The 23,486-nt window shown below is 39.0% G+C and overlaps 1 protein-coding gene across 1 annotated transcript in view; it reads right to left on the minus strand.

The window, feature by feature from the left end:
• LOC126248868 (uncharacterized) overlaps positions 1 to 23,486 on the minus strand; it is a 309,564-nt gene that overhangs the window by 107,174 nt on the left and 178,904 nt on the right. The window contains exon 4 of the mRNA XM_049950312.1: positions 4,253 to 4,429. Coding sequence (XP_049806269.1) covers positions 4,253 to 4,429 — 177 coding nt within the window. The remainder of the gene's footprint in view (positions 1 to 4,252; positions 4,430 to 23,486) is intronic.

Raw genomic sequence — 23,486 nt, forward strand, 5'->3', positions numbered from 1 at the left:
GGAGTACCTCAACGTCATGCAGACAGTTCACAGAGACATGTTTCATTTCGACAAGCATTGTTCTTTTGAGAAGTGGCACCATGATACTGCCATAAGAGAGGTAATATGTGGACGCAGGATGTCCATGATGTATTGCTGTGCTGTCCGAGTTCTCGTAATCATTAACCTGAAGTCGGGTTCAATGGTTCCCCACACTATGATGCCAGGAGTTACACTGCTGTAACTCTCTGGACCACCCTCCAGGTTGCCACCATACTCATCGCCGACATTCATCAGCAGTCAATGCTTTCTGATCATGGCATAACTCCAATCACAGCCATTTGTGTTGTGGTATATTTGTTAGTCTGGCTGCTGCTTATCTTCAACCAGTAGTGTGGAACGACACAGAGTGTAGCGGGGAGTCTGTTACCTGTTATCAGATGACAGGCCAAGATGTAAGGGGATTACAATGTGCACGGTCCCCAATAAGGCAATCCAACCTTGTAGTGGTCAGACGTGGTTGACTGGAACCTTGATGAGTATGTTTGCCCCAGTGTTCATGCTGTTCAACATTGGGGCACTGGCACATTTGGTTGCCCCAGAAATTTGGATTTTGCACATTATGATGAACTGGCCAAATGAAAACCCGCAATAAGGCTTCTTTCACTCTCTTGTCAGGCACTGATAATGCTGTCTCACAAAAGTATGTGGCATCTCCATGTCCTTCACAGTGATCACTCAACATCTGATGCTGTTCACACCCTTATATACCCTGCCAGGCCTGATAACTATGTTAAAACATGACCAATGCTAATTTCCTCTGATTGATGGCTGTTCTATCACAGATAATTGCAACTCCAATCATTTACGTATATGCTAATGATGTGTACCTGTAAAAAATTATATTAACATCCAACCATGTCTTCTGGATGCTTAACTTTTTTTGTAAGGCAGTGAGACAAGAGACTACATGGGGTTAATTGTCTGTAGAACACAAAAAGCACTGCAGTTATAGAGAAATTTCACTCTACAGTCATTGCTCATCTGCTGTCACCAGCATCTTCTGTAATTTTAGTTTAAATATAGTGAAGAGAGACTCTGCTCACACTTATCAGAGTACACACTACAAAATTTCAGTGCAGAAATAGAACCTGGAGCATAAAATAACTGATATTCCATTGCATCTGAAATCAATGTGGGTCCTGTTACGTATAAGGTTTAAGACTTACTCCCATCAAAAATCATCACATTTTATTTTCTGCACCAACTGCTATCAAGTAGTACTTCAACTGATTTCACACAGCTTCAGTGATTATGGGAAGGTTGGGGACAAATGGTTTCAGTTAACAAGGCAACGACAGACAAGTGAGTGTGTTAAACTTTACTTTGTAACCCAAGTAGTACCACTAACAGCTTCTAAAAATGGGTACTCACTCTGTCCACTGGCCACTCACAAGTTAATTACATAAGCCCTGAAACAAAGCAGATTACATCCAAAAACCACAAAATAGTACAACAGTTGTGTTCACCCATTAACGGTCTACCTATTATCTCACCCTATTAAACAAAATTTTTGGTAAAAATCTAGTTCTACACAACATTAGGTTACGGCATCAATATATTTCATGAAATTTAATACCTTAAGCACTTTTATAGTTAAGACACATTAGATGAAGTAACGACCAAAATTTTTAACCAGGTATTGTTGCAAGAACTCCTGCTGGTTCTTCAAAATTGAGCATGATAAAGCTCCCAGGTGTAACCGTGGTACATTATAAGGGTTACCAAGAGAATAAATATACAAAGCATGGAAACATATTTCTGAGTTATACATTTTTGTATTAACTTTATGTGTAGTTGGAATATACCTTTAGTTAACAGCAGGTAACAAGTTAGAACTCTGTGTCTGTCCCAGATTTGAACTCAGACCCCCAGCATTGTCCTACCAATTACATCATCCAAGCACACCTCATGGACGGACTGAGAACTTCAATTTGTCACTGGGAAGAGCTCGTGGTGAGCTGAAGTTATGAGATGGGCTGCAAGTCATGCTTGAATGGCATAATTGGTTGCTAACTTCCCACAAAAGGAAGTAAAGTAGAACCTCGCTAATCTGTTCCCTAAGGGAGCAGGGGCATGGTTGGAATGCAATAAAGGTTGGATTATCAAAGGAACACTTTTATTGACCCGTAACATTAAATACAGTGCTGTGGAACCTTAATTTTAAACTGAGAAATACTGTCTGAAATATTGCTCCATGGCAAACCAGTAACAAAGCAAAACGAAAACGTCAACACACTAAAAAATTACATGAATGTGTAATGTACAGCAATGCCTCTATTGTAAAATACGTCTGTATTTTATGGTAAGATATTGTTTCTTTGAGTGAAAGCATAGCAACTGTGCATGCCTTATTATAGTACTGTACTGACACATAGCTGACTGATTTTGTGCAGAAAAAGTTCTTGTACGAAGCATTTTGTAGTTGAAGTCAGACTCGTGAATGTTATAAATCAGGGATCAGCTAGAGCTCTTTAATTAAGTTTTAAAATTTCTGAACAAATTCACTGGCAGCTGTTTCACCAGCAGACAGCTTCTCACTGGAATTAATTACATTTTGAATGCCATGTCATTTTTTCCACTGATGCAGCCAGTTTTCACTCCCTGTAAAATTTTCATTTTCATTGTCTCCATAAAATTTTTTGTACAAAAACAGTGTCTTTTCTTTTATTACTGGTCCAGATGATGGAATTCTTTTTCTTCACTTCTGCTCAAACCACATCAATACATCATGTTTAGACTTCCACTTTTAGTGTTCTCCAAAGTCTTGCATATTTCCAGTTCTTTTTCGTCATCAATCATCATTGTGTGACTTACAAGAATTTTCCTAATTTTTCTCTAGTCTGTAAGAGTTGTTACGCCAATCCTATCTCACTTGTAATGGTTAGGAGAGACTTGCCTCTATCTAACCTTACAAGCACTTTTAGTTGATCTACTACAGACAGCATCACACGTTTACATTTAGTTGATGCTATAGTTTAGTTTTACACATATTAATATGTAGGAACAGTCACTAATTTATAAAACATGTGCACACACAATAACACTTATTGATCAAGTTAGAAACAAGTTATTTCATACTAAAACTGACTGAATTAAAACACATATCATCCGTCAACTGCCTGCTGATTCATACTGCAGATAAGGAATCAATGACAAGACCAAACAAACACCAGAAATGAGACAGTCGGACTAAGTGGGGAGACAGACCATCTGAGGTTGGATTAGTGAGGTTCCAATCTATATGTATTTGAATCTCAGTTTTGTGCACAATTCCAGTTTGTCACATACAATTATTGTAGCAAATATTCTGCCCAGAGTAAAAGAATTAATCCTCATGTCATTTGTTACTTTTGTACACTCTTCAATGATATCCACACATTTTGTGAGCCTGTGTACCAGATTTTTTCCTTCTATCACTGCAAAATTATCAGTCTCTTCTTTTAGTCACTTTACCAGTGGCTCTCAAACAACATGTCACATGCTAAATTCTTTCCATACAGGAATTCCTTCTTCCCAGGAAATAAGTTAAAAAAAGAAACTGTATTACTTGAGATGCACATGTAACTTAACAAATGGTAAGGACTTATTCATCATTGCATCCAGTCACACATTATCTGGCCCTGCACCTCTTTACTTCATTTTGACATGAGTGCTACAAAATATTTTTCTTGAACTAAGATGAACAAATGAGACAGCTTCCTTACTTCTTTGTTGAAACCTTTCCTGCATGTATTATGGTTCAACAATTTATACAATTTTACTAACTTAATAATAGATTTATCTGCCTCTAAAAGTGAGTTAGTCTTCGTGCCTGACTTCCATACATGAAGAACCCAGGTATAATTACTGGTAGTGCAAAAGAATTTCAGGAGTACTTGAAATTGCTCCACTAAACATCTCAAGCACAGCTGAAGAGCTATTTAAGTAGCACTTATAGAAAACTAAAATTAATGGCTGGACGAGTGGTGTGTCTAGGACATTTTTTTTTTTGAAATAATGCAGTCGTGCTGCATTAGGGAAAATGGAAAAACTACAGTCTGCTGGCATCTACTGATTTCCCGGGATTGAGTATGTAGGTATTTTTATTTTATTTATTTTTTATGAGCAAAATTCCTTAATATGTGTTCTATATTCACCTAACTTCAGACTTTTAGCAAGATGTTATAACCATTTATATAATTTCAAAGTATATATAGTGCAATCTTCTTACCTTTTTACTTGCTGTTGCAGTAAGTGCAATCCATGGTATGTCTGGATATCTAGTACGCAACTGTCCAAGTTTAACATAGTCTGGACGAAAATCATGACCCCATTCACTCACACAGTGGGCCTCATCAACAACAATGTAAGACACCTTTTTCTTTTTAGAAAGATCCTCCATCAAATTCTGAAAAATTACACATCCATATACATCAAATAATTATGAAAGCTTGCACCTACATGTGCAAGGAAGATAAGCAAAACTGTTGCTATGCTCTGAAGAGAATCATCTAACCAAGTCAGTTATATATATATATATATATATATATAGTCAAGTTTGAGTTCCATCCTAGTAATAAATCTGAGTGTCATCTTAAAAATTATAGCAGCACCATAGATATTACAAGCAATTATTTGCTTTTCAAATAATTTAAACTGAAAGGCTGTGTTTTTCAATCATGAAAGCTACAGACAGTGCTTAGAGCAATAATTTTGCTACTAAATGAAATTCAGTTTACTTCTCAGCTAAAGAGCAATTAAAAATTGTTTTAAATAATTGACTGTGGAAGTGACGCAATATGTGGCTGCTAGCTCGAAAGATGCACTTGCAAATTAAATCTGCAACATACAATAGCTAGCAATAAAAATGGCTACAAACATGAAACTGTGAATACAGTGATAAAATATTTAATTAACTGAACAGAGGGGGATGATTTTAATTACGAAGAATTTTTAAGAACTGGATGCCTTTATTGGTAATATTCCATAGCGGATAGCAAGAACACTACAGAAACATGGAATCAATGTAAGCTTCTCAACAAAAAATAAGTACAGTAAATAAAAAGAAACAAATTTTGGAAATGTGGAATGTATAAAATATACAGACCATGTGTGGAAATTCCTGTACTGTACAGAGAGCAAGAGCGTTTGGCTTTAGATACTATAATTACATGGAAGTCCTTCAAATGAGAAATTATTTTAAGTCAGCTGTCACAGCGCATCTGCACAAAATAAGAGTCATGCATGAAGTACTGAAACACTACCAACCTACATAAACCAAAAAGTGTAGCCAGATGTAACTCTGAATAAAAACATGAACAATGAACACATAAGGGTAATAAAAGACTTTAGAAAGACATCACCCTTCTGTAACACCACCCCCTGACCTGCAGCTGACACAGTTTATTTATTTTTATTTTCGATCCTCTACTTGTACAGACATACATTATATTTCTGAGCAGAGAAAAATTAAAATATGATGTAATTTATATAATCAAATTCAGAATCCAAACGAAGTAGTAGAAGCTAATTTTAAAATTCTGTTGAGGTTATATTTGTAAAATAAGCTAAGCACATGCTTAATTTATGTAGATGTTAGGTGTGTGAGGAAAAATAATGAGACTGGCAACACTGTTTGTGATCTGCGATGCTGTGTCGTCCTACTTGCGTAGACTGGTATGTTAATCCCTTCCGGAAGCTCAGTTTGAGTTTCAGCTCTGTACAGCCACCAGTGAAGATGTTTTTAGTTGTGTGTTATGAAAATGAAATAATGGACTTCAGAACAATATGCAATCAAGCTTTGTGTTAAATTTGGGGAATCCATGAGTGTTGCCTTTGCAAAGTTAGAACAGATCCTTGGGGAACATTCCTTACTAAGAGCACAAGCTTTTTGCTGGCACAAATCATTTATGGAAGGCCGAGAACATGCTGAAGATACACCTCACTCAGGGAGACATTCAACTTCAAAGAATAAAAGCTCCAAAATAAACAAAATAGAAATCATTGTCAGAATGTGCAAATGTTAGAGTTGTTTGTTTAAATGAGCACTAGTTTACTGAGGACACAGTTAAAATTTTAAGCAAAATAGAGAACTTCTGATTAGCATGTAGCTTTTGCAGAAGAAACAAGACACGTGGAGGCGCATGTATGCTTCTACATAGTGACGTAAATTATGAGACCCAAAACTGGTTTAAATATTTAAATGAAGAATGTGTGTTTGAGAGCCGTTGTGTAGAAATAGTGGACCCACTAGCAAATGTTATAATAATGTCAATATACAGAATTCCAGGGACATCAACAACAGAACCATTCTTACTTAATCTTCAAATTATGCTAGAAGACCTTTGCTGCTGATTTTAACATTGATATCACATGTGATAGTAGCTACACTTCAAGATTCACTGACTTAGCAAAGAAATGTGGTTTCAAATTGAATTTCTTTGAATCTAACGGAGACAATGGGCAATCAGCAACCTGTATTGACAATGGTCTAACTAATTATGTATATGAAGATGTGTATAAATCATGCCTAGATCTAGGTATTTCAGATCATTGTGCATTGTTCATTGAGTTGCCACAAACAGACAGGAACATTTCATGCATGAGAACCCGTATGAGCAGGAACGTAAGCAAAGAAAACTTGCTAATATTTGGTGAGAAGCTAAAAGAGAAAACGTGGCCTTTTGGTCATTGTAAATGAAAACTTTGAGAAATTACTAACTAGTTTTCTTGGTGCCTTTAATGAAAGAATTCCACCTAGACTTTGCAGCAATAAAATAACAAATAAATTAAAGTTTATTACCCAGGGCATAAAAATTTCCAGTGTAAGGAGAAGGCAACTGCAGAGAGAACTAAAATATAATAAAGATACTGTTTTCATTGAATATGTTAGACTCTATAAAACCATATTTAACAGAGTTGTCAAGGCAGAAAAACTGGCAAATAACGCTAATTTTAAATTACAAAAATAGGACAAAGGCTGTGCGGTCAGTCATTAAATCTGAGTTAGCTGTTAAAGCCTGTAACCACGAAATTTCAAAAACTGACATTGAAGGAAATACTATTGTAAGTCCAGCTCAAGAACCAGAGTACTTTAATGAATTCTTTAAAAATGTAGCAAAGTCTGATGTAGATGTAACAGATTATCATAACAAAGTAAATCCCATTGGCCTAGGTGAAAACTCTGACAACTTTATAGAATTCTTAAAAGTTTCTGTGGGTGAAGTAGAAAATGTAATTCTAACAATAAAAAAAAAAAAAATCTGCAGGTTGGGATGGAATACTCACCAAAGCAGTGCACAATAAAATTTCAAACCCTCTATCTCAAATAATAAATCAATGTTGTGAAGAGGGCTGTTTCCCAGAAGTACTGAAATATCCTGAAATCAAACCACTCTTCCAAAAGGGATCAAGAGACATCATGGGATATTATCCTGATCCCACCAGTCATATCTAAAATATCTAAAAAATTGCTGTTGCCCAAATCCAAAATTTCACTGCAAATTTTTTCTGTTATTCTAAACAATCAATTTGGTTTTCGGCAGAGGAAAAACACTATATATGAAGTGAACAGTTGCATTGAGAAAATAAGTATATTATTAGACAAGAGAAATAAGGTGGCAGGAATTTTCTGCAACCTCACAAAGGCATTGGATTCTGTAAACCATGCTTGTTTACGAACTTGAAAAGTATAGCATTAGTGGTAGTGCCCTACAATGGCTTAAATCCTACTTACCAATCAGAAAGCAAAGGGGTAATATCTCTTCAAGTAGTGCATATTATTTTTCTGACTGGAATAAGAGTCTCTCAGTGTTTTCCACAAGGCTCAGTATTCGGCCCAGTCCTATTTCTCTTCTATGTTAATGACTTACCATTAAATTTCAGCTCCCCATCAGTCCTGTTCACAGGTGATACTTTTGTCTTAGTTAAAGATCAGGATTTGGAAAAAATTCCTAAATCTGTGATCACTACCCTCAGTACCTTAGAAACTTGGTTTAGCTAAATGGGTTCAATCTAAACGTATCTAAGACTCACATGATGCAGTTCAAAACCAAACAGTCAAAATGTGAGCAGATCAAGATTGTTCACAACAACCAAGATATAGAAGAAGTTGACTCAGTCAAATTCTTAGGTTTAAATGTAGATAAAAATTTAAGATGGCAGGCACACACTGAATTCCTAGCAAACAAACTGAGCATCTTTGCATTTGCAATGCAAATATTATCAACTGCAACCGACATGGACACACAAAAAGTAGCATATACAAGCTACTTTGAATCCATTATTAGATATGTTTTTTTTTTTTTTTTTTTTTGGCAACTCGACAAACATAGTGCGGATACTAAAAATACAGAAAAAAAATCATTCTAAATATGTGCACTGGAAATCATAAAGAACCATGTCGTCCATTATTTAGAAAACTTAAAATATTAACTGTGCCGTCCCTAAACATATATGAGATTATTATGTTTTTTTACACCAGACATTAATTATTTGAGGCCCAGGGACCTGGATACATGGGAATTAAAATTTGTAGTAAATTAAAAGGGAACAAGTTGATGAAGATGAATTTAGGTCCACTTAAAAGAAAGCTATATGAGGTACTGACACCGAAATGTTATTACTCAGTGGATTAATTCACGCAGGACAATCTGGAAATTTGAGTTGAATACAATGTGTTACATATTCCAAGAGATATCCTTATAGTGTTATTATTTATTGGAGTGCTATTATTTATTAATGTAAAGATCATTGTAACTGTATTATAAATTTTTTGACATATTTCCTGTACACAAAGCAAATAGGTTGCAAATGTACGTCATGAGATGAATAAAACACAATTCACAATTCACTGATGAAAACATCAAACATATGCATAATTTTGTGACATCAGACCAACATTTCACAATAAGGAAGATGGGTGACCTGGTAAACTAAAACACTTTCACCATACATCAAATTTTGACTCAGTTTTGCATATGTGAAAGGTTTGTGCCAAAGTGGTGCCAAAAGATATGACAACTGAACAGAAGGACAATCGAAGGAATGTGTATGTTGATCTTGAGAGGATTGCCGACAACCACAAATGGTTCGGTCATGTGGTCACAGGCGACAAATCTTTGATTTTTGGAGTATGATCCTGTGACTAGACGACAAAGTGAGGAGTGGCACACTGAGACATCTCCTTGACCAAAAAATGGTAAAATGAGCAAATCAAATATCAGAAGATTGCTGATTTGCTTTTTTGACAGTAAGGGTATCATGCATAAAAAATTTGTTCCTCCAGAACAAACTGTAAACCAAGTCTTTTGAAAGGCTCAGGAAAAGGGCAAACCGAGTGACACCATACATTGCAGACAATTGGATGCTGCGTCATGACAACACCCCATGTCACATGGCCACTTCCATCACAGCATTTTTGTCCTCAAAAGACATTCTGTTGTTCCACAGCCCCCTCCCCCAATTCACCTGATCTGACTCCTTGTGACTTTCTTCTTTTCCCAAAATTGGAAAAGTCTTAAAAAGATGTCATTTTGAGACTCTATTCAAAATATTGTGACCAAAATATTAAAGGCCCTAGCAGTTGAAGCCTTTTAGCACTGCTACCAGACCAGGAACGATGACTCTGCCAGTGTACACCTGCTGAAGGGGACTACCTTGAAGAAGACAATATTATTTTTTGAAATAAAAACCATAAAAAACATTTGTGGCAGCTAAAAAATCAGTCCCGTTACTTTTCTCACACACCTCATATGTATGTATGCATATATGTATGTATGTTAAAATACGTAAAAACAGTGTCCATTGACATAACAACTTTATAATCTCTACTGCATAATAATCACTGCACCCCAAGAAGTACCTCTAACATCTTTGGTACTGTTTGTTAAGTTCAAATTCAGACCTCTCCAGCAAAATACACAACACAAAGATTACAGGTATGCAACATCTGCACTAAACATGTTTCATTTTACTAATTCACTATATGCAACTGCAATCAAAGTGATAAAATATTTCTAGAAATTCCAACAATGTCATTTTCCTGGAAGCAATTCCGTTAAGCTAAAAACCAAAATTTTCCCTTTATAAGCCTCTGCAACACACCATAATTGCAGAATTACGGCTGAGTGGTTGCTTACACCGTGTTTGTTCATTACGAGGGGTCGTTTTAAAAGTCCGTGCAAAGTCCAAGAGATGGCACCACCGGCATGTATCGAGGTCATGTTTAGTTAGTAGTACTTTTGGAAAGAACCCACACCAAGTATCAGCCATATTGATCTATTTCCTTGTGTTTGGCATTTGTGTGAATCAAGGAAGTCGAGTGATTGTCAAACAATGGACAAAAAAGAATTTTTTGTGGTGATTAAACATTACTTTATGAAAGGCAAAACGCCTCAGGAGACTAAAGAGAAGCTTGATAAACATTACAGTGACTCTGCACCTTCGAATAGAACAGTTTATAATTGGGTGACGCTGAACATTCTGGACATCCTGTGGAAGTTGCGACTCCAGAAATCATTGATAAAATAAATTATATGGTGACGGATGACAGAAGATGCGTGAGTTGCTAGTGTGCTGTGGGCATCTTGAATGAATGGGTATATAATATTTTACATAAACATTCAGACATGAATAAGCTATCCGCAAGATGCGTTCTGCGACTTCTCACACTTGACCAAAAATGGAATCGTGTGAAGCGTTGCAAGGATGGTTTGCAGCTGTTCAGGAAGAATGTGCAGGACTTTAACCTTCGTTTCATCACTGTGGATGAAACATGGATACATTACTATACTCCTGAGACCAAACAACAATCTAAATAATGGGTTACCAAGGGAGAATCTCCACCAAAAAAGGCGAAGACCATTCCTTCGGCCGGAAAGGTTATGGTAACTGTCTTTTGGAATTCACAAGGGATAATCTTCACCAACTATCTGGAAAAGGGTAAAACTATTATAGGTGCATATTATTCATCATTATTGGACCATTTGAAAACCGGTCTGTAAGAAAAACGCCGGTGATTGGACCGCAAAAAAGTCCTTTTCAATCACAACAATGCACCAGCACACACCTCAGCAGCTGTGGCCACAAAATTAATGGAAATAGGATTCCAACTCGTTTCACATCCCCCCTATTCTCCAGACATGGCTCCCTCAGACTACTATTTGTTCCCCAATTTGAAGTAATGGCTGGCGGGACAAAGATTTTATTCAAACGAGGAGGTGATTGCAGCAACTAATAGCTATTTTGCACACTTTGACAATTCCTATTATCCGGAAGTGATCAACAAATTAGAACAGTGTTGGACAAAGTGTGTAACTCTAAAAGTAGACTATGTCGAAAAATATAAAAGGTTTACCAAAAACACATAAGTAGCTTTTTTATTTTTGCGCGGACTTTTCGAATTCCCCTCATATACAGGCAGTTTAAACATAAAAACATAGCCTAAAAACATGTTTGTGCATAAAGTATCATTATTCTGTGCAATATATCACAATCTAGTTTATTGAATGTGCAAAAAAGTAACAATAACAATGCTTATAACCTACTGGTTAATGATAGCATACACAGATACTCCACAAGCCAACAGATGGCGCATGGCAGAGGGTGCCCTGTACCACTCATAATCATTTCCTTTCCTGTTCCACTCACAAATAGAGTGAGGGAAAAAATGACTGTCTATATGCCTCCATGTGAATCCAAATTTTTCGTATCTTATCTTATCTTCATGGTCTATATGCGCAATGTATATGTATGCAGTAGAATTTTTCAGCAGTCAGCTTCAAATGGCAGTTTCCCAAATTTTCTCAATAGTGTTCCTCAAAAAGAATGTCACCTTCCCTACAGGTATTCCCACTTGATTTCACGAAGCATCCCAGTAAGATTTACATGTTGTTCTAACCTACCAGTAACAAATCTAGCAGCCCATCTCTGAATTGCTTCGTTGTCTTCCTTTAATCCAACCTCATATGTATCCCAAACACTTGAGCAGTACTCAAGAATAGGTTGCACCAGTGTCCTATATGTGATCTCCTTTACAGATGGAAAACAGTTTTCAAAATTCTCCCAATAAACCAAAGTCGACCATTCACCGCCCCTACAACAGTCCTTACATGCTCATTCCATGCAGTATCACCTTGCAGTGTTATGGCCAGATATTTAAATGATGTTACTGAGTCAGGCAGAACACTACTAATGCTCTACCCGAACATTACATTGTTTTTCCTATTCATCTGCATTAACTTACATTTTTCTATATTTAGAGCTAGCTGTCATTCATCATACCACCTAGAAATTTTGTCTAAGTCATTTTATATACTTACACAGTCACTACACCACAGTATTATCCGCAAACAACCGCAGATTGCTCCACACCCTGTCCACCACATCGCTTATGTATAGAGAGAATAACAGTGGTCCTATCACACTTCCCTGGGGCACTCCTAATGTTACCATTGTCTCTGATGAACACCCTCCATCGAAGGACAGCACAGTGGGTATTATAACTTAAGAAGTCTTCGAGCCACTCACGTACCTTTGGATCAATTCCTTCATTAACAGCCTGCAATGGAGCACCCTGTCAAATGCTTTCCGGAAATCTAAAAATATGGAATCTGTCTGTTGCCCTTCACCATAGTTCACAGTACATCATGTGAGAACATGGAAAACCAAGTTTCAATTGAGCAATGCTTTCTAAAACCATGCTGATTTGTAGACATAATGTTTTCGCTGCCACGAAAATTTATTATATTTAAACTGAGAATATGTTCAATGATACTGCAGCAAACTGAGATTAGGGATATTTGTCTGTAATTTCGTGGGTCCGTTCTTTTAACTTTCTAATATAGAGGTGTCACCTGCACAGTTTTCCAGTCACTTGGGACTTTGTGCTGGGCAACGGATTTATGCTAAATCCAAGCTTGGTAAGGTGCCAGTGTTGTACAGTACCCTTTGTAAAACTGAAGTGGAATTCCATCTGTACCTGGTAACTTATTTGCTTTCAAATCTTTCAGTTCTTTCTCTATGCCTGAGATGCTTATTACTACATCACCAGCAAAGGAGTCTGTCCGATGGGCAAATGATGGCATGTTTGTATGATCCTGCTGTGAGAACGATTTATTGAGTGTGAAATTTAAAACTGTGGTTATTGTTTTGCTGTCTTCAGCTGCCACATCAGACTGGTCAACAAGGACTGGATGGAAGCCTTGGACGTGCTTAGATATTTTACATAGAACCAGATCTTTCTCAGGTTCTCTGCCAGATATTTTGCCAAGGTATGATGGTGGTAGTAGTTGTATGCTTCACGCATATATCTTACCACAGACACAGGAGTCTCTACTTAACTTTGCTTGTCATTATTTGTGTGTTCTCTTTTAAACCGAGTGTGCAACAGTCTCTGATTCATTAGCATTTTCCAAATTTTGTTATTAAGCCATGGTGGGTCTTTTCCATCTTTATTCCACTTACTAGGCACATAACTCTCAAACCATGATTTACAATCTGCTTAAATTTTGCCCTTAATTCCTCTATGTCCATCTTAATGGAAATAAGTGATGTCAATTCACTGTCTAAGTGAGAATTCAAACAGCTGCTTATCTGCTCTTTCTAGCAGAAACACTCTCATAGCCTCCTTGACTGATTTATTAACTTTCGTAACAATAGTTGCTCTAATGACATCATGACGACTATCTCCCATTTCTATACTAACATTATCGATAAGGTCCAGCCTATTTGCACCTACAAGGTCTAAGATATTTCTTTGGCATGTCAGTTGCTGAACTAGCTGCTCAAGATAGTTTTCAGAAAATATGTTGAAAAGTACTTCACACAACTGTCTGTCTATACCCCCAGCAACTAAACTGTAGACATCCCAGTCTGTACTCAGGTGGTTAAAGTTGCCCCCAACTACACTGAAGGGCCAAAGAAACTGGTATAGGCATGGATATTCAAATACAGAGATATATAAACATGCAGAATATGGTGCTGCTGTCAGCAACGCTTGTTAGATCACTTACTGCTGCTACAAAAGCAGGTTATCAAGATTTAAGTAAGTTTGAAAGTGGTGTTATATTTGGCACACGAGCAATGGGACACAGCATCTCCGAGGTAGCGATGATGTGGGGATTTTTCCATATGACCATTTCGCAAGTGTACTGTGAATATCAGAAATCCAGTAAAAATCAAATCTCCAACATCGCTGCGGCCGGAAAATGATCTTCCAAGAACAGGATCGACGACGACTGAAGAAAATTGTTCAACGTGGCAGAAGTGCAACCGATCCGCAAATTGCTGCAGATTTCAATTCTGGGCCACCAACAAGTGTCAGCATGCAAACCATTCAACAAACATCAACGATATGGGCTTTTGGAGCCTAATACCCACTCATGTAACCTTGAAGACTGCACGACACACTCTTTTTGCCTTGCCCGACCCCGTCAGTGCCAACATTGGATTGTTGATGACTGGAAACATGTTGCCTGGTCGGATGAGTCTCATTTCAAATTGTATCGAGAGGACAGATGTGTATGGAATCCATGGACCCTGCTTGTCAGCAGGGGACTGTTCAAGCTGGTGGAGGCTCAGTAATGGTGTAGGGCATGTGCAGTTAGGGTGTTATGGGACTCCTGATACATCTTGATATGACTCTGACATGTGACACGTACGTAAGCATCCTGTCTGATCACCTGCATCCATTCACGTACATTGTGCATTCTGACGGACTTGGGCAATTCCATTATCATGACAGTGCAACACCCCACACATCCAAAAATGCTGCAGAGTGGCTCCAGGAACACTCTTCAGAGTTCAAACACTTCCGCTGGCCACCAGACTCCCCACACATGAACATTATTGAGCAAACTTAGGATGCCTTGCAACATGCGGTTCAGACGAGATCTCCACCCCTCGCACTCTTATGTATTTATGGACAGCCCTGCAAGATTCATAGTGTAAATTCCTTCCAGCACTATTTCAGACTTTAGTTGAGTCCATGCCACGTCATGTTGTGGCCCTTCTGCATGCTTGCAGGGACCCTACACAATATTAGGCAGGTGTACCAGTTTCTTTTGCTCTTTAGTGTAGTATTGCATGATCTGGGTATTTACGCACTACTGACCACAGACTTTCTGTGAATGACTGCAAATACTTTGACATTTTACTGATAAGACTTTGACAGTCAAAGTGTCTTTACTTTGAATGCAGTCTGACTTCTCTTGCTACGTATCAACTGGCAAGTGTTCATCGGAGTAGCTCAAACTACCGCCTAGCCTAAAAAAACCTTGTGTGCACTCCACAAGTACTCTGCTACCAGAGTAACTGCTTCCTTTTTGTAGTGCACCCATAACCTATCAAGGAGAGTCCTACAAATCACAAACCAGTAACGCGGGTCTAGAAATCTGCAGCCAAGACCGTCACAGAATCGACGAAGTTTTTGGTTGACACCCTCCACTCAGCTCCACACCAAAGGACCCCGATCAACTCTGGGGACAATGCTGCAAGCTGCAAGCTCTGCTTGCACCCCACAATTGAGGCCAGCAGCCTGCACCACCTCTACCAGCCACATGTGTGAACTGAATATGGCCTCAAATCCCACGTGTCAGGCGTCATTAGTGCCAATGTGAGCCACAACTTGAAGACAACATTTTTAACACAACAGAGAAAAGGTGAAGGGTGTTTTAGACCAGGGATTAAAATACAAGTAAAATAACATGATAGCTAAAACAACGGCACAGGCAAATATGGCCAGCAGACCACTTACAAAAAAAAGCACGGGTTAGCCAGTCACCCTGTTAACACATTAAGACCATCTCCCTAAAATCTTGGTAAGAATGTTGGACTATTCACAAAACTTTCAAACTCTAACCACATTCATTGCAATGTCATTTAAATTAGAGGGTAGGTCTGTTGGCAAAGCTGCCACCACCCACTGATCTGTAAATGAAGCACAGTGTAATAAAATGGGTTGCACAGTGATCTGTATGCCATAAGCACCACACATTGGAGGGTTCTCTAGCTGGAGCAAAAAGTCATGCAACATAGGGCTGTGGCCTCCCATTATTGTCTTACCCAGTTTTAAACATTTTCCATGGCATCATCACCCCTGCAGCACTGTCTGATTGTTATAAACATTAACACAACTAACTCTCACTCTGACTGAGGTAAGATGTGTTGTTGTTGTGGTCTTCAGTCCTGAGACTGGTTTGATGCAGCTCTCCATGCTACTCTATCCTGTGCAAGCTCCTTCATCTCCCAGTACCTACTGCAACCTACATCCTTTTGAATCTGCTTAGTGTATTCATCTCTTGGTCTCCCTCTACGATTTTTACCTTCCACGCTGCCCTCCAATACTGAATTGGTGATCCCTTGATGCCTCAGAACATGTCCTACCAACCTATCCCTTCTTCTAGTCAAGTTGTGCAACAAACTTCTCTTCTCCCCAATCCTATTCAATACCTCCTCATTAGTTATGTGATCTACCCATCTAATCTTCAGCATTCTTCTGTAGCACCACATTTCGAAAGCTTCTATTCTCTTCTTGTCCAAACTATTTATTGTCCATGTTTCACTTCCATACATGGCTACACTCCAAACAAATACTTTCAGAAACGACTTTCTGACATTTAAATCTATACTCGATGTTAACAAATTTCTCTTCTTCGGAAACGCTTTCCTTGCCATTGCCAGTCTACATTTATATTCTTTCTGCTTCGACCATCATCAGTTATTTTGCTCCCCAAATAGCAAAACTCCTTTACTACTTTAAGTGTCTCATTTCCTAATCTAATTCCCTCAGCATCACCTGACTTAACTCAACTACATTCCATTATCCTCGTTTTGCTTCTGTTGATGTTCATCTTATATCCTCCGTTCAATACACTATCCATTCCATTCAACTGCTCTCCCAAGTCCTTTGCTGTCTCTGACAGAATTACAATGTCATCGGCAAACCTCAAAGTTTTTATTACTTCTTCATGGATTTTAATACCTACTCCGAATCTTTCTTTTGTTTCCTTTACTGCTTGCTCAATATACAGATTGAATAACATCGGGGATAGGCTACAACCCTGTCTCACTCCCTTCCCAACCACTGCTTCCCTTTCATACCCCTCGACTCTTATAACTGCCATCTGGTTACTGTACAAATTGTAAATAGCCTTTCGCTCCCTGTATTTTACGCCTGCCACCTTCAGAATTTGAAAGAGAGTATTCCAGTCAACATTGTCAAACACTTTCTCTAAGTCTACAAATGCTAGAAATGTGGGTTTGCCTTTCCTTAATCTAGCTTCTAAGAGTTTCATCAGAACTGGCTCTCCCAAGACCGTCAGTAGTTCTAATGGAATATTGTCTACTCCTGAGGCCTTGTTTCGACTCAGATCTTTCAGTGCTCTGTCAAACTCTTCACGCAGTATCATATCTCCCATTTCATTTTCATCTACATCCTCTTCCATTTCCATAATATTGTCCTTAAGTACATCGCCCTTGTATAGACCCTCTATATACTCCTTCCACCTTTCTACTTTCCCTTCTTTGCTTAGAACTGGGTTTCCATCTGAGCTCTTGATATTCATACAAGTGGTTCTCTTTTCTCCAAAGGTCTCTTTAATTTTCCTGTAGGCACTACATCCTTAAATTTGTCCTCTAGCCATTCCTGCTTAGCCATTTTGCACTTACTGTCAATCTCATTTTTGAGACGTTCTATGTGTAGGGAACTGATGACCTCAGATGTTATGTCCCATAGTGCTTAGAGCGATTTGAACAATTTTTGTTATTTGTGAGTGTGCTTACGTCATTCATCCCAGTCTCAGGCCTCAGTAGTGTGTTTAAATTTTGTGGCATGCAGCTGCAGCTGTAGCAGTTCTAAAACTAAGTTCTGACAAACTTGTTTGTGCACTGTTATAGAGTTATTAAATTTAGTAGTTTTCGATGGTGTCTCGTGCTGTTTTTGGCGTATTAACAGTTTAATAAACATTCGGAAATTTTCGCCCACTGTGTTTTTTAGTGTTGTTTGTGCACTGAAGTTGTTTAGTAAATTTCGTGCAGTAGTTTTCAGCTGACATTTTTTATTGCTCATAGTGAAATATTTCAGTAAAATTTTCATTCACTGTTTTAATTTCATTGAGTGTTCCAGTGGCCACTTGAATTTTTGGTTTTAGCTACAAAATTGTGTGGAGTTTTGATGGTATTAGTTGTAGTTTAGTAGTATTAATAAAAGTTGTTGCTTTCTCAGTAGAGAGAGAATGTCAAGACCACTATTGTTAGTTCTTTAAATAGTTCCTGTGTTATAACTGAATTTAGATAATGTAGGCATTTAGTTTTTTCAGTAACTGTTAAAATTTTACCATGAGTGAGAAGTGTGGGCTTTGTCGTAGGTTTGCGAGTTGTAAGTCATGGTGTAGGATTTGTTCAAAATATTTTCACAGGGGGGAATACAGTGGGGAAGCCAATGGGCATTTTAGCAAGATCCTCTCCTAGAAATGCAGAATTTGTAGCAGAAATATGTTGACAGAGGAGCAGAAGTGTAAGGTCTGAGCACTTCAGGCACAGTTAAAAGACACAACGAAGGAACTACATATTTTCAGGACAGTGAAGGGTGCCGGGGAATGGGAACTGGCAGTTGGTAAGATGGCAACTAAGAGGAGGAGATATTCAGACAGTTGTAAAAGGGTAAGTCAATTATTATCCACAAAGTAGTTATAAAATTTTATTGTAATCAAATAGGAAATTTACAAGAACATCATTTTTCGACAGTCTACTTGCGTTTCAACACAATTGGTCCATTGTTGTACAGGCTTCCTGATGCCCTCATAAAAGAAAATTCTCAGTTGAGCTGCGAGGCAGGAATGCACCGCTTCTTTCACTGCTTCATCTGAGGCAAACCGAAGGTCCCTTAATGCTTGTTTTGAGTGGACCAAACAAGTAATAGTCAAAAGGGGCAAGATCAGGACTATACAGAGGATGATCCAGTATTTCAAATTTGAGTTTCTGGAGCGTTTCAGCAGTGTGGGCAGCAGTATGTGGACGGGCATTGTCATGCAACAGCACAATACTTTTGACAACAATCCTCAGCATTTGCTTCGAATTGCAAGCTTTAGCCTGGCAGTAAACATTTCACTGTAACGTACACTGTTTATTGTTGTGCCCCTTTCCCCATAATGTTCCAGTACTGGATCTTGTGCATCCCAATAAACTGTAAGCATCAGTTTTCCTGTGGGGGTTGGGTCTTTAAATTTTCCTTACACGGCGAATTTGGATGTTTCCATTCCATACTGTGCCGTTTACTCTCCAGCTCATAATGATGGATCCATGTTTCATCACCAGTAATGATCCTGTCTAAGAAGTTGTCCCCTTTGTTACCATAGTGATCCAAATGCTTTTTGCAGATGTCCAAGTGCATTTGTTTATGCAACTGTGTGAGTTGTTTTGGGACCCATCTTGCACAAACTTTTGATGTGTCACTTTGTCAATAATTAATCATCTGTCTAAGAGAATCATTCCACGTAAACGCTCAATGGTTTCTTCATTTGTGGCAGTAAACAGTGATCAGGCTCCTTCATCGTGCGTGACACTTGTGCGACCATTTCAGAATTTTTCAATCCATTTGTAGATACACTGTTGTGGCAAAACACTGTTCCCATACTGTACCAAAAGTCTTCAATGAATTTCGGCCCCTGATATGCCTTCCGACCACAAAAAATGGATCACTAAACGTTGCTCTTCTTTGGTGCAAATAGACAACGGCGCAGCCATGATTAACAGCACAGCAACGATAATGAAACTAACCTCGCAGCTTGAAAATTGCAAAGATATAACAACAAATAAACAAAGCATGCATCATCAAAGTAAAATGACAGTCCTACCAAAATAAACAAAAATATAACTAAATTGCAGATAATAATATACTTAACCTCGTTCTTTGCATATAAGCTATAAATTCAACCAACTGTCAGAGCTGAGTGGAGAGAAGCCTCTTGTAGCTGTAGGTGCAGTCCTCAGCAGTTAGGAAGCCTAAGTCAGTTGCAAATTCTAATAGAAAGAGCTAGAGCAGAGGTGTGGGCCAGCTGTTGCAGGAAGTGTTTGGCAGTGAGTACCAGGTCACGAGCATTGTGAAGCCTAGTGCAGGGTTGGCTCAGGTGACTAACAGCATGGGGGAGTTATGTAGAAATTTTGTGAAAGTGGATCAGGCAGTGAAAGTGTGGAGCAGGGAATAGGCCTGATAGGGACGGGGAATATGATGTAGCTGATGATCTGGTAAAGACAGCTTACTCAAACTCATGGCACTAATGTGCACTTTGTGCAACTGTTTCAGTGTCATGATTGGCCTCGTCTTAATGCTGCTGTTAGGCATGTTAATGTGAGGCTGGAGAAGTCACTGAGGGCGGAGGGCATGGCTCACATTGCAGTGGTGCCAGTTGAACCAATCAATAGATCGGGTTTCACTAGGCATTACCTGCACGTCAATAGGTATGGGAAGGGGAGGCTGGCAGAGCTTATAGGTGACAGTGTAGTGGGTCGTGGTGGTGGGATCACTCATGGAAAAATTCCTGTAGTAGTTGGTGTCAGAGCTGCACGTTTTTCAGATTGAAGTCAGTTGATAAATATACCTGCTTAAAGGAAGTCCCTCTAACAGATGAATCACCTTGGGAGGTGGGCAGGTATCCAATTAGAGAAGGAATTAGCATATTTCATCAAAATATAAGAGTTATTAGAGATAAAGTTAGTGAACTGCTTATAGATGTTGACTTTTGACATTATTGGTACATCGGAGCACCACTTGAATAATCTGACAATTCAGTGGCTTCCTTTACCAGGATAAAGATTATCTGGCTGTTTTTCAAGGAGTTCTTTAAAGAGTGGGTGAGTGGCCATGTATGTAAAAAAAACAGTATTCCATTTCAGTCTGTAGATGTACTGCACTGAATAAGGTATTTTGAATGTTGTGCAGGGGCAGTTAAATTTAGTGAAACTAAACTGCTAATTACATATTGGTCATTTCCAAAAGAACAGATACTATATATACTCATGGGACCCCTAATACATCTTGATATGACTCTTGACGTGTGACACGTATGTAAGCATCCTGTCTGATCACCTGCATCCATTCATGTACATTGTGCATTCCGACGGACTTAGACAATTCCATCAGGACAGTGCAAAAAAAAATCTGAGCATTAGAAAAAGGATGTTCGAAGATCTCCTAAATTCATATAATCTGATGCAGACTGTGTTTTTTCCAAACATGGTGCAGGGGAACAGTAGCACAGCCATAGGCAATTGAGCTTTGCGTGGCTCGTGTTCCCGCCATCATGTATTTTACACCCTGTTTTTAACATATTTCCACCTCACTACATTACTTTAAATTACTACTATCACCGAGTTGCTGCTTTGCCTGACCGTGACCGGTGATAGCAGCGTGTATCGATATATCCCCTTTCGTAGTATCTTTGCGCAACTGCTATTACTTCCCGGTCGTTGTCTGTCGTAAACCAGTTTGGGTCGCGAGTTCAGGCTGCCAGTCAGTTGGAACGTGTCTGGAACACAGTCCGAACCTGCCAAGTCAGGGAGTTGCAATGCTGCACTAGTGGAGTCGGATTGGAGCAGCAGTGAGGTCTGCGTCGACATGGCTCGCCTGATCATTGCCGTCGCGCATCACTCGAGCTGGGCCACGGTCTTGGGGGATCGGGTATCGTTCAGGTGTTAGTGCAAGTGTTTGTCAGGTTCTGTGTGTAGTTTGTGTGATTTTGATTGATTAGTTATTTTAAATGTTGTCAGCGTATTGGCTCTGGGAGGTCGGTCGTCTCATTGGGCGACATGTAACTGGTTCTCTGAGTGCTTCTGGGCCCCTTCAATTACCATCTTGTGTAACTTGGGTTGGTCCTTTCCTGGTGCAGGGATGTCACTTAGCCAGTGGGCATGTTTCCTCTGCACGGTTGGGTCCAAGCCAGTATTTCTGCCGTCATGTGTGTCTGGAAGTGAGTGGGAGATGCACCAGCAGTGCAGTCGCAATGGAGCAGCAGTCACGGACGGACCAGGAAGCAAGTCGGTCAGTTGCTACGGACCAGGGAAGTTATCTCCGCGCAGTGTAGTCGGCTGGGTCCGCTGGCGGTCCCTGCGCAGTGTCAGAGCGTGTGTGGAGCTGTCCAATCACTATGAGCTTCATGGCTCACCAACCCAGAACGTCAAAGTTGAGTGGTGTTTTAAGTACCCAAGCCACGCCCATTTATGTTGTGTGGTTCGTTTCGGTGGTTCAACGTTGGGGAGGTTTTCCTGTGAGCAACACCAAGTGTTTGTATTGCTGAAATTTAGCTGCCATGGGGTGGAATTAACTATATTTGTTAACTACAATTCAAGTGCACCAGTGGAATTTTCTGCCTTGTGGCCGTTAGTGTTCCGGTTACCTGCCCTGGCTACTAACGTAATTTCAGGCAGCGTCCTTTCCTCACCTGTTGTTGCTGTCCATCATGGTGTGTAGTTTTGACAGCTTAATACGTATTTCATTGTGGATAATCACGTTTGTAACATTTTTTGTTTGAGTTCTCACGTACTGATTGGTGGCAAGCAAGTCGTTTTGTCGGTCGGTTCGTGGCTGTCCCTTGGCTGGGTTACCGACAGATCAAGTGTAATTGGGGTCACTACCTGCCTCATTTAAGTGAACGAGGGCAGACCGACCTCCCTGGAGGCTTCCAAGTGCCGTTTTCTTTATTGTCCCTCTCACCAGTGTTTAGTTGTCTGTTTATAATCTATCATAGCCAATGATTAAAAAAAATGTCTTGCTTTTACGGCCTTCAGCCGTTTGTATTGCAACTTGTTTATGTTTGTCTATTTACCCTTGCCCTGTTTATATTTATGTTAATTATTTCATTTGCAATTTTAGCTGCTTGTTTTTAACACTTGAGATTTATCCTGTTGCTTTAAGATTTCTTGTTTCGAGGCCTGCAGCTTTTTTGAAACTAGTAGTTCGCCTATGTGCCGTTTTGGTTTAAAGGTGTTATTAAATTACAATAAATTAAAATTTTGAGTGAACCTGACTGACACCTTATTTGGCCCTTTACACAATACTAATCACCTGCTCTGTCCAGCAGGTTTAGCGGGTGTTTCAGCAATATTTTTATTCATTCTTCATTACTAGATGAGCATTCTGTTAGTAAAGGGTAAATAGCCTTTCAGACCATCATTCACAAATTTTAACACTAAAAGGTTTTTGTACTCAAACAAATGTTATATCTGATTAGAAACTATGTAGTAAAGCTAATCCAATGGCAATAAAGTTTTTTTAAACCTCGTTAAGGAACAAGAATGGCAAGATGTTTATAGTGCCGATAACACAGATGACAAATATAATGCTTTCCTTAACACATTTCTCATTCTCTTTGAGAGTTGTTTTCCATTAGAACATTCTAAACAGGGTACTAGCAGTAAAAGGTAGCCAGGGTGGCTGACTAGTGGGATAAGGATATCATGTAGAACAAAGA

This window comes from Schistocerca nitens, chromosome 3 (genome assembly GCF_023898315.1).
Source record: "Schistocerca nitens isolate TAMUIC-IGC-003100 chromosome 3, iqSchNite1.1, whole genome shotgun sequence".
Lineage (NCBI taxonomy): Eukaryota > Metazoa > Arthropoda > Insecta > Orthoptera > Acrididae > Schistocerca > Schistocerca nitens.